The sequence below is a fragment of the Pteronotus mesoamericanus genome, unplaced genomic scaffold (genome assembly GCF_021234165.1).
Source record: "Pteronotus mesoamericanus isolate MK-2021 breed Mesoamerican mustached bat unplaced genomic scaffold, CSHL_Meso_final scaffold_85, whole genome shotgun sequence".
Lineage (NCBI taxonomy): Eukaryota > Metazoa > Chordata > Mammalia > Chiroptera > Mormoopidae > Pteronotus > Pteronotus mesoamericanus.
Window position 1 is genome coordinate 42,554,421 of NW_026555329.1, and position 13,251 is coordinate 42,567,671.

At 35.0% G+C, this 13,251-nt stretch overlaps 1 protein-coding gene across 1 annotated transcript in view; it reads left to right on the plus strand.

Moving 5' to 3' along the window:
* The window catches only part of POU6F2 (POU class 6 homeobox 2), a 514,892-nt gene that overhangs the window by 111,782 nt on the left and 389,859 nt on the right, over positions 1 to 13,251 (plus strand). Inside the window, exon 2 of the mRNA XM_054564576.1 lies at positions 2,774 to 2,945. Coding sequence (XP_054420551.1) covers positions 2,774 to 2,945 — 172 coding nt within the window. The remainder of the gene's footprint in view (positions 1 to 2,773; positions 2,946 to 13,251) is intronic.

A 13,251-nucleotide genomic window follows, 5' to 3' on the forward strand; every position in this document is an offset into this window, starting at 1 on the left:
GACTGGATATCTTAAAAATTTAAGTGCACTTGAACTTAGCAGCTGCATTTTAGCTCCTCTGTGTGATTCGGACTTCAGTTTGATCATTCGCAAATAAGGCAAGAACATAATATTCTTGATTTAAGGTTACCCAGGTATTCACTGATATACATATAACCATGTTTGGATTATCATGAAGGTGGTGCATGCCATTCTAAACTCAAGTTTACTATTAACAGTACCTTAAAAAATGTTCAAATGGGCAGTGTGGGCTCAAAGACTGGGTGTCTTGAAGGCACGAGTCACATCTGTTTGTTTAGATTAGAGATATTGAATATTCAACATTTGATAAAATAAAAAGAAAATGTCAGAATGTAAATCTGGGCTCATTACTTCATGTAATGAGTATAGTTATCAAAGCCATGAGGTAAAGCAGTGTTCCTTTCTCAACCCAGTCCACTCCACTAACTAAATCTGAAGAATCCAAACACATATTCTTTCTTAAATACACAGGAAAGAAATTGGGGGGAAATTTGAGAATTTTGTGTCTCCTTTCCCCTCCATGTGCTTCCTCTCAAATTTCAAGCTCTCCAAATCTCAGCAACCAAACACAGCATATGAAATGCTAATCCATCACCAGCAAATTTAGGCAGATGATTCTGCGAATTGACCACATTGATTACATTGATTATATTTCAAATATTTACAATATGGTAAGACAAGCCTGATTTATTTTCTAAAGAGTTCAAGGTAGGTATCACTGTTGTTGAGGGGGAAACAATGGAGAAATGTTTGTGGTTGCTATCTGCAATAATCTGATGCTGACAGAGAGTAGTATTTTATTTAGTAATTAACAGTGTAAAGGGGAGAGGAGCTGTCATGTTGGTTCTTAAGCTGGGGAATGTGATGAAAGATGATATCTGCGATCTCATCCTTTCCACTTGTTTAGGATTGTCAGGATGAGAAATGTCAGCATTATGAAAGCTCGGCTCTGCTCTTGATATGATAAAACCCTTCAAAAGCCAGTCTTTCTCTCGCCCTCATCCCCCTCCTTTCTCGCTCTCTCTGCACTTGCTTTTTGTTTATCCTGTTTTGTTAGATGGCAGAAATATAATTCTTTTCTTTCTTCCTATTATAAGCCACCATTTTTGTTTTATTATATGTTTCACAACCCCTAATGCCCCACTGAAAATTACCTTGTTAAATGACAGTGTTTCAAAGCCATGAATCCTTTCCACCATTCCCTCAGAGGTTTGAAACAGTCAACAGACTGTAAAGAATAAATAATAAAAAAGTATTGATTATTTTGATGACTGTGAGATTCAATTAAGTATTAATTTTGCCCTCCAGTGGACCTATCAAGGTATTCAAAAGGGAGGATTCGGCTCAGCTAAATGCGTGCTGAGTGCTTCAGCCTTAAATAGGGAGAAAATGTGTTTACCTACAGTATTTGAAGAAGAAGTGCATTGATGCACAGAGTCCAATATTTAAGTGCTGTGCAAATTAAGCCCTGGTGACAGTGACATTGTTTTCAGTGGTATGAGTATTGACTGAAGAAGTGCATTTGATGACAACTTAAACTATTTGTATTGATTAACATTTTCATAGATTATCATGTGTCATATCAAATTCACTTTTCAGGCATGAATACATTAAAAAAAATAACCACAGGCAAACCGCAGCCAATGTATGATGGGACAAGTGAGCATGTGGCCCCACCTGCTCCTGCACTGGTCACCTGTTTCCTGCTCAGGAACCATTTAGGCATGAACTTGGCAATAAATAGCTCCCAGATAACACAAAAAGGGCACTTCTTGCTCTTCTACTCCTTCTGCATCCAATATTTTTGCTAAAACAATATTACACATCGTGGTTTGCAAGTGGAATAAAACGCTACACTTGGAAAATATTGCTGATCCCTAATTGCTCTCCTCATGAGCTGAAGATAAAGCAGATTTAAATTATTGGGGCTGAAAAGTTTGGCTTTTTTGAAGGTGATTGTTGTTTCATTTTCATTAATGCTCTGGGTATATGATGCTCTAGATTTCCGAATTATTCAATGCAGTTTGTAAGTATTTTTCCAATTCCTTTAAAATGTTTAGGTCAATTTTCATATATTTTGTCATGTATTGTTTGCTTTGAAATGTTCATTTGATTTGGGATTAGGTTCAGTCCCAACTCAGGGACAGGTGGACTCAACTTCTAAGGGTGTTTATGGAATTTACATAAGAAATCGTTTTTACTTCAGTGACAGCATTTTGCAGACTCTTTTCTCCCTATCTCTTTTTTTTCTGCTCTGGGTATAGGGTTTAATTGCTTGTCCCCCAGGGAGAGGTCTTCTTAAAATAGCCAGCGGTTCCTCTGTAGGGTGCACCTGCCTTTTCAGTGTGTTGCTGAAGTACAAATCCAGCACTTTCTTTTTTCTTACTGCATTAAAGACAGAACAAGGTGTAAAAACATTCACACAAAAGCACATCCCACAATTAAAGCTGTGTTGGTTGGGTTGCTTTCAAAGAAGTTTTTTTTTTCTTCCTCCTCCGAAGCCTCCTGAATCTCTCACATGCTAGTTGAGCTTTAATAGGGTGGGGAGTAATGGAGAACTCCTCGGATCTGTAATAGCTCTTCACTTGACTGCAGCCAGCAATAACAGCGGGAGCAGCCAGAGATAAGAGAGAGAGGAGAGAGGGAGAGTGAGTGTGCGTGTGGAAGAGAAAGAAGAGAGGGAGAGGGAGAGAGGACACGCACACTAAAGCTGCCACTTTTTTCCTCCCCTTCACTGTTTCCCCCATCCTAGGATCCAATGATAGCTGGACAAGTCAGTAAGCCCTTGCTGTCAGTGCGGAGTGAAATGAATGCGGAGTTGAGAGGTGAGGACAAGGCTGCTACTTCAGACAGCGAGCTGAATGAGCCCCTGCTTGTGCCTGTGGAATCAAATGACAGCGAGGACACTCCCAGCAAGCTCTTCGGTAAGTCTGTCTAGGTATTTCATTTCAGTCCTACCATGTTGTCCGGAAGAGCAGTCTGCACACCCACCCCCCTTTTTTTTCTCCTGTTGTTCATTCAGTTTTCTTTTAAGTCCTGAAAAGAGAAGGCTCGCATTTTGGAGGGGCCGAGGCACTGAAGCTGATTCCAGCTGGCTAGGATGATGTCCTCCAAACTTTTCCCAACCAGGAACTTTCTCACTGCCCATTTTGACTTGTCAAATATTGCTGAAGTCCCCAAGACAGAAATTATTTGAAAAAAGAAGAAGGTTTTAATAATCAGGAAATCAGCTCCATTGTGAGAATTGGTTAACATTTATTGAAAAAGTATCGACTCGGTTTTGGGTTGCTTTGCAGCCTTTTGTTAAGGGGCAGGAGAGTACAGTGTTGTTATCTGTAGTCAAAAGACCAGAGAGGGGAACTGAAAAATATCAATACAAGTCATTCTATGTCAGGTAAACAAAGGTGGTTGCAGGAGCTGTTCAAATAAATAACATTTTGTAATTACAATTAGTGTCTCCTTTTAAATGGGTGATGAGGAAAGAAAACAGGTTCTTTTTGTCCCTCACCTGACCCTCTCCCCTTTAACAGATGTTTACAGCCTCCTCCTAAGTGCCGAGGCAGCTCAGGACCTTTCAGGAATCTTTGTTTCATAAACAAAACAAGACAAGCAGAGTGCCACTCCAGCAAAGACATCTGTCATTCAAACAGATGACACCCTATAAGCCAACTCAAACAACTGTGATCTCTAATGAGACAGGGGAGTGGTTTTTGAGGCTGGTGACTAAGTGATGGATGGTGATAGATGTCTGTGCTGGAGAAGTACTTCACGGGATAGAGTGACTTTCACCTTCCAAACAGTTGCTCCTGAAACACTCACTTTTAATTATTTTCCAGTGTTTGTATCACTAAATAGCTATATATCTATCACTGTCTCTCTCATACATACCTGCATATATTCATACATACACACACACTAGCATGATAGATGTACCATATATATGGTATATATATACCATATGTACATGTACATATACATATACATATATACATATATGTATATGTATATGTACATGTACATAACAGGCAGAAAATTGTTTGGTCTCAGGTTATAAACAGCCATGCACCTGAACTTCAAAAAAAAAAAAAATCGGTGTGTAGACTGCTTTGTTAAGAAAGTAATTAATTTGGTTACAAAATGAGATTGATTTTTGTTTAACCTGTAGAAAGTAAAGAGCTTTGATAGTTTGGCAACTCCAGGCCAGCTTCACCTGAGGAGCGTTTCTCTTATTTTAAATGTTCACTCAATCAAACATTAGAGTGGTGCTGCAGAAGAACTTCATTTCAAATTTTCTATTGGTAAAATACTGTTTTAGAGTTAAGAATATAATAGATTTCAGTTTCAAGAAATTCTATCATATTATCCTTTCTTCAAAAAGCAGCAGTTCTACCTCTGGCATACATTTTCCATACCTAAGCATTAAGGTTTTAGCATTTTCACTCTACAGAAATATTTTGTTATAGCCTGTTTTTATCTGTGTAGGAAAAGGTATGTCCTAAAACACTCATTTTATTTTAGAGGATTAGTGAAAGAAGTCAGATAAAATTATAAATTACAGAAAGGAAAAAGCCATGCTTCAGCCTCTCTGATGTTGAGTATTTTAATACTAAGCACTTTGACTTTTCAAAAGTAATCAATTGTGAATTAAATGTAATTGCAGATAATAGATTATTTTCCCCTAAATTTTCCATGCATTTTAAAGAGGTAAGTGCATTCTGTAAACTTTGACTTATAACCCCAACTTAGGTTCCCCCTCGATTGGCTCCAGTGGAGGGGTAATTAATTTGACTTCTCAACATTTATTTAGGTTTTCCACTGTTGAAAATTTTATAGATATATGTCATTCCTTACTGATTTTCATGTGTAGAGAAATAGCTTTAAAAAAAAATCCAGGAGAGTCAAAGAAATTTGAATTAAAACTTCATTGAAAATAGAAGTGGAATTAAAAAAAATATAAGTAGAATCTTTATGGTCAAACTAAGAATCATAATTTATTTTAGAAATTATAATAGATTTTAGAAGTTACTCATCTTCACTTTGGAATTCTTACTTCAGAATTTGTGAGAGAGAACCCAGTACAATCTGGATTATATCTAATATTCTTTATATGTTCACTTCATTGTATTTGGTCTCTAGAGTGCTTACCAAATACACTGAATATTTTCTAGTTTTCAGTGAGGTCAAGATGAAATCAGTAGATGAGCAGTTTTGAAAACTTAAGGATAAAACTGGAGCCAGTATGAGACAGAGGAAACAGACGGCGCGTTGGGAGGGAAGCGTCCCTGTGTTCTCTCAGGGCTCCTTCGCTATTGGGTCTATTATGCTCCCACTTTTCCATATCATGGGACCTTCGCTGAGGAATTCTAGTTTATGTAATTGACTAAAACTTTCTAGAATAATTCTCTCCCAGAATTCTTAGCAACTTTGGCAACACTTAATGGGCAATAATTTAATGGACCCTTATTTTATTTGCCATAAATAATTTCAACTTTTTTATTTTTATATGTAGTGTTGATTATACTCTTTACTTGATAATAGAGAATTATATTCTTCCTGAATAACTGAGAATATCCAAATTTATCTCCAAATAATGATTTTCTAATAAACTGTCTTAAAGCATCATTCTTATAAGCACTATATTTTTTAAAACTATGCTTCTGTAATAACAGAAGCAGATTAAGACAAATCATGTGCATCTTGATATATTTCCTTTTGTGGTGAGACATTAAGCAACACCAGGAGATAAAAGGAGCTCAGTGTTCTATAGTACCTGAAATTTCAGTATAAATAGATTTCTTTGGAGCTTATTTCTCCTTCCATGTCTTGTTCAAATTAGCAGTCCAGAGGACAAGTCTGTTTCTCTCACAGTATGGCACCTTCAGCAAAAAACTGCGGGAGGAAGGCTAATACTGATGCCCTCTATGGATAAACAAAGGAAATTCCAGGAACCATTGGGCCTTTTATGCCTCCCCTTAAATTGTACCTCTGCACTTAACAGCATCCAAGGAGAAACATACTGTGCAGAATATTTCAGTGCTCTGAGCAGCTCAGAACACCAGAAGGAGAAGCTAGAAGCCATATGCCAGCCTAAGTAGAAAGTACAGAAAAGCGCCCTTGTGTTTTATAGAGTAATTACATCAGAAGTAATGTTTTGTTTAACTTGAACAGCTATGGAAACTAAAGTACACTTAAGAGAGATGGATTCATATTTCATTGAGAAACATGTGGGTAGGTTGTTCTCTGTGATGTTAAGTGGTACATTATTTACTCTTGAAGCCTGTAGAATAACTATCTCCTTTTTCAGTTCCTGGCTGTATTATGCTAAGTTCCCAGCCGTAGGAAAGAGTTTGTAAAAGAGACTGGCATGTCATGCGGTATTATCAGAGAATCTGGTTCTGTGTCTTAATGTATTTCAGCTGTGTGATCGAATAAGTAATGCCACATAGAGCCAGTCATTTAATATGTGACTAGCAATGTACACATTCAAAACCATTCTCAACATTGAACTTTGGCAAACAATCTCAAAGAAAGAGGCTGCGGGGTTTCTTCTCTAGTGACATTTATAGCACTTGTGTCACTGTGGTGCTTTATTTTTAGTTATGCCCATCAAGAATTCAGTGTTCTACATTCAGTCAAGTTGGATGCTAAAATTCAAATGGTAGCATCAACAACTTGGTCAGGAGAATGGCCGCAGAAAGGATAAAAATAATATATATCCCTAGAAAAATATCTGTACTAAAGTTTGCCCATGCACTGTCAGCCGAAGAAGTGAGACCGCATAAAACATGCCCTAAATATTTTCTCCCTTATATCTTTGAAATTTGAAGGATGATTTATTAACAGTTTTCTTCCTAGAAATATTTTTATTGTTTCAAGTTAAACCTCATGATTGCTTTTCTGAAAGTCCCGACTCCCTTGGGTGGCTGGGTCAGCCTCTGTGGCCTGCTTCTCAGCTGTATCACTCTGTACGCGAATGCGGCACACAACCCCAAAGCCTTGGGCTGAGATGTAAACAAAAGGCCATTTATAAATATTGTACCCGAACTAAAAATTGGTGGTTGGTTTTCTGTTAGGATATTATGTTTTTTTTAGGTTAAAACAATTGCATGCAATGCTACTTGTGAGAATGGGTATTTTCAGTGCCATTTACCTGTGAACTATTGGAAAAGGGTTGAAAGTTGTGTCAGTGATTCTTCCTTGCTAGGAAATGTCCTGGACTGTTCCTTTCCTTTCCTTTCCTTTCCTTTCCTTTCCTTTCCTTTCCTTTCCTTTCCTTTCCTTTCCTTTCCTTTCCTTTCCTTTCCTTTCCTTTCCTTTCCTTTCCTTTCCTTTCCTTTCCTTTCCTTTCCTTTCCTTTCCTTTCCTTTCCTTTCCTTTCTGTTATCTTTCTCATAGACACATGCATTATAAGATTATTTTCTAAATTGCCACCCAGTTTGACTTGATTAGAATTTATGGCAGTAGAGTCGTTTTCAATGACAAAAGGATAAAGGACTAAATTGTCTGTCACCCCTTGAGACAGTGGTCTCTGCAGGTCAGCGAGGAGGTCATTGGTAGGGCGTTATGAGGGCTGCACTTGACGGCGATGCTGCCTCTCGTCTGTGCATAAGCGGAGCCTTCATTATGTCATGACTCTTTGTTACTTCATGTAAACGTCTCTCTCAAGTTTCAGTGCCTTGGATATTTATAATATTCTGATAATAAAATATGCTGGGGCTGGTAATCAGGACACATGGCTTAATCCCAAGAAGGATTTAGCTAAGAGGTGATGAGGAAAATTCTCTGAAGAAATATATTTATTTAAAATATGTATCGTGATTTGATATTTTGTAAGTTTTGATATTCTATCCATTAAAATTCATACTATTGTTCACTGAAGAAAGTGCATTTTGCGAAGAAAATATTAAAACGGAATATTTTTGGATCAACTAAATTATTTGAGTGATACATTCTATGCAAAAACAGTTATTTAAATGAAACTAGTAGAAACCTGTATTTGTGTAAGTAAATGGGATGCATGTAAGGTATTTGTCAAAAATCAATTATGGCTCAATAGTCAGACAAGCCCTTGTGGTGCTTGTCTGATGACTGAGGGGAAATGCACATTTAGATACATTTCTTAACATTTAAGACAATCTAATGCACTAAGATATTTCTTAAAAAAACCCAGTGAGAGTCTGTGTTTCAACAAATTTAGCTAAGTGTTTTTTATCCTTGAAAACCATTGTTAACACTGTGCTGATAAATAAATCTACTTTAAATTGCAGGTGGAAGCTTCAAAATAAAAATGAATTCATGTTAAATGGCTGTGTTGTTCAAACTTTTCACTATGTTCATTGGTTGAGCCATGCTCATTTCTAAGTGACACTTTAATGAGGATAGAGCACAATCCCTGAGATGAGGTTCAGTGGGGACTACCTTAGAGCTTCCTTTTCTGTCCAGTTGCTATGCTTGGGATGCTCAGGTCAGACCTCTCTGTTTAAAGAAGAAAGTTCAATATTGTAGTGTCTGAGAATGCTACCACATTGATAACACATGAGCAAATCAAAATGCTGCTATGGTTTAACATTGTTTTCTTTTGATTGCTACTATTTTTATTTTCTTGTTAAACAGTGTTATAATCAACTCAAAGTAAGACAAAGTATTGGAAACCATATTAATCTGCACCATCATCCCATAAAATGATCCAATTTTAGTTTCTTTTTTAATGACTTAAAGGTTACATGGCATTACAGTGTTTCTGTAGTTTGCCCAGCCCAGTTTATGTCATAATAAATAGAGGTGCATTCCAGATTCAAGCTCCCAAGGCTCAGTCCTTAAGTAAATTGCCTTCTTTCTCAATGACCTGATTTAATAATAGAGTTAGCACTGTTCTTTTCAAGAATTGACCCTATAAAATTTTCTTTCACTTCAAAAATTAGACGTAACTGTTGGAAGTGGGCCTTGCTTGTTATTAGAGAGTAAACATAATTTGTGAGAGAACTGGTAGTTTCTTTGATTGGTGACCTTGCTGGTTTATGTTTGGAGATTAATAATACATCAGACACTCGCACATTAAAAAGAAAGTAGATGTGAAGGAGGAAGAGCGGAGGGTGCAGTTCTGCTATTGGGCTGCCGCTGATTATTCAGACCTTCCTGGGAATGGAGACCATGGAGAAGCAGTCCCGTTTGTCCAAATATGCACCTGGCTCCACGTAACATGTTTCTTGATTTTCTTATGCTAAAGAAAACGATAGCAAAGTATTTATACCAAACTGACACCCTGTCAGGGGGCAATCTGTGTAAAGTTTCCTGCTGTCAAGTTAATAAATTTTTTAAAAATATCCAAAGGCAGGGGTAGCTGGAGAAAGCTCATAGTAACAGTTGCCATTCTTCAGCAGATGGGTTTTTCTTTAATATCCAGCATGGCTCTGAAATTTTCTTGTTTGCTGTTTTCCTAGGTTCTATACTTTGTTAGTGTTTTTGTTCAGTTTTTTCCTTTTATTAATTCCATTTCATTCAGTTTTACTTTGAAATGTTTAAGTGTCTTTTAGAAGGAAATAAATGAGCATAATTTGTTCCAAATATAGTATTTTACAGTTGCACATATCCTTTATGTTTTGAGCCTAAATGATGTTCACAATCTGTCAACATTGTACTTTTCTTTAGGAATACCTTTAAGTGGTATTTATGTTAAAATTCATTCATATAGGACTATTTAGGATCTGGCAATATGGAGGCTTCTAATGATGTCTGTTTATTAAGCATGTTTGATTTGACACAGTATTTGAAATGTAAACTCTCACCCTCTGATTCTCAAAGTCAGCTTTCATAAAAATATGAAACTAGAGCAGACTAGTTTGGTGACATCTCTTAGTCTATGTTGTGACAATGTTGTGAGCCATCAAAAATGGACTAAGCCTTTTTAGTGTGAACACAGAGGTCAGGAAAAAATACCACTGACTCTCTTTTGGTTAAAGCAAGTTTGTAATTCTCAGAGAATGGAAATTAACTTTTTCTTAAGTATTCAAAGATGACTTTTAAAAACCACTTAATTAAGATGCATAGTTCCTGACATCTCTTTGTAATAGCTGCTACTTTTAAAAAATCTTAGTGTATTACATGAATGTCTATATTTGAGAATTTGATAATTTAAAAGAAAATCCATGCTCAAACTTCTCTTAGTCTTTTGTCTTCAAGTGTTTTTGAGATCTTATATGTGAAAAGAATATGCTGTTCTTTATTTTAATTAAAAAGTTAGCCACTTGAACAATATAATTTATATAGGCTTAGTCATTTTTATTAGAGGATTACACTGCCATCAAACTATTTGAAAATATGAGGAAAAATTATAGATTATGATTAGACAAACTAAGTAATATCATTATACACAAACTAAATGCTTGAGGTTTTTTTGTTTGTTTTTTTGTCTTTTTACTGAAGACCATTTGAAAATAGTATTCTATAACGAAACCTTCATTAATTAAGATGCTTAAAAATATTCTTAGTAAATAACTAAAATAAAACCTATTAACTGAGCCTAAGAATGAGGTAGAATTAAGCTATTTTGAGGACACATACCAATGATAGCTAATATGAAACCATTTGACAATTTAATGAATGTGTTTGACATTAGCAGTTTTCTTAGTATTTCATTGTTTTTCTGAAAAATAACCAGTGTTCTCTAAATTGATGTATTTTCCAAATATCTTGTTATTTTAATTTTATCCTATTAATGAGGAAAAAATTCCAATAGTAATAAAATTTTGCAAAAGCTAAGAAACATATGTTTAAATATTAACAGTGTTTTAAAATAATAATTTTAAAATGTCATTTTGTTATCAGTTCCATACTTTATTTTTGTTTTCCTGTGTTCTTTTTCTTAGTCACTATAAATGCACAGTGAATAAATGTTGTGACAATGTTGTGAGCCATCAAAAATGGACTAAGCCTTTTTAGTGTGAACACAGAGGTCAGAAAAAATACCACTGACTCTCTTTTGGTTAAAGCAAGTTTGTAATTCTCAGAGAATGGAAATTAACTTTTTCTTAAGTATTCAAAGATGACTTTTAAAAACCACTTAATTAAGATGCATAGTTCCTGACATCTCTTTGTAATAGCTGCTACTTTTAAAAAATCTTAGTGTATTACATGAATGTCTATATTTGAGAATTTGATAATTTAAAAGAAAATCCATGCTCAAACTTCTCTTAGTCTTTTGTCTTCAAAACACTTTAGATGCTACCCATCTAAAATGTGTATGTGTTCATGGTGTGTTCTTGTGTTTGTATGAGACTTCAAATTTACTTACCAAATTTTTAGTATGCATGTATTTTCTGTCATAAAATTAATAAAGACTAATGTATAATATTTTTGCTCATGCTATACATATATCACTTAATGTACTTCTGTACTTATGTATAGTATTAAAAATAGTTTGCCGATAAGCTTATTAAAATTAAGTTTGTAAATAAAGGACAACTAATTATATTATAGTATTGATTAATGCATAGCTAGACTATAATCCAAGTTCCAGTGTCTTAGTGTCTTCTTTGAAGATGCAGAAGAGACAACAGGATTTCTCAGAACTTGTGCAGTTTAATTCAGTGATTTGGGGGGTTTCTGCACACTTTAGTTTATATATATTTATATACACACATATATTTAAAGAACACCAAACTTGTCCAAACTAAGGGAGACTTTTTGAGCCTAAATATTGGGAACCTAAATATTTGTCTATTTGTGGCATATACATTTATTATAAGATAAGCATCTTTCTCTTTTTCTTAAGTAAATGGTATTTGTTTAATAGTTACTAAGCACAATTTTTGTTACACACTCCTGTAAGGAGTTATCTTCCAAAAAGAAGATGACTTAAAATTTAAAAACAGATGGCTGAAAGTCAAAATTATTTCCTTTACTATGACCATATCTGAACATTTAACAAGTGAACATAAAAATTGCCTAAATATATGTTTACATGTACACATATCATGACAGATGCACAATAAAGAAATCATATTTTGAACATTTGCTATTAAAATAGCATGGTGTTATTAACCTTTTGCAGTTCTTCATGGCACCTATGTGATGATTTGTCTTTTAATATCAATATAGGAAGATTTGTTTTCATAAATTAATGACTTGGCGTTACTTATTGCGTGAGAGAAATATCACTGTTGAAATAAAAGGGGACTCAGGGATTAATTTGATTTAAAAATGCAAACATTCAAAGCTGTTTGAAAAGCATGAAAAATTATTATTCCAGAATGAATCTTTACCAGGCTCAACTGAGGCTAGGAGAGAATAAGAAGGCAAATGAAAAACTTGCTATATTTAAAAATGTATAGATGTGGGAGTGGTGTAGGGGGTAAAATGCCCTTTCCAAAACCTGCATTTTCCCCTAATATATATAATTCCACTAAGCAAAATATTGTAAGACAGAAATGTGTCAAAAAGGAAGCATACAATCTGCAAAAGAAGAAGCATGAAAGAAATATTGAATAAAGCTAACATTTTAGTGGGTTCACTTAATTATATCCATATAGTGCACTGTAATGTATACCTATGTAAGTATTCAGAACAGGGTTTACCTGGATTATGTAGAAAGGCTTTCATAAACTTTCAGAAAGAATATACATCATTGTTTTAGGTTTGATTGGCTCATCTTTTTATGATTCATAAAATTGTCAGGTTTTATTCTTGAAAGTTACGTAAGAAATTATTCAATTTTTCAGGAATATTTGTCTATTTTTTTGCTTGAGTTTGGAATCTTACTTCTCCTGTTAGATTCCATGTTTATAGTAATTTTCTAACAATTGAATCAGAATGTGCAGGCAATCAGTAAAGTGTTTAAAATTAAGCATCATGCTTTCAAGGGATTGATGTCTTTAGGTGCCAGCTTAAAAAAACAAAAACCAGAACCGGTCATATTGGAGATTTCTGATGGCAGGTCGCACTAGAGCCTAGAATGGTAGCTACCCGTCTTGTCATCTCTAGTGTATCAATATGTTTTTATAATGATACAGTAACCTGAACCCTGTAACAGTTTATGGCCCTTTGGAGAATTCTTATGGATTCTTAGAGTGACGGAGGTCTGAGAAAAGATCTTGAAAGCTTTCACAAAATCTGGCTGGGTGACAGAAAACGGGCATGGCTGTGATTTAGTTGCTAAGGAATCCTAGTGATGGGGAACATTATTAAACTTTTAAGTTAAAACAAAAACCGCAAAACAAATGGTAGATACAAAGG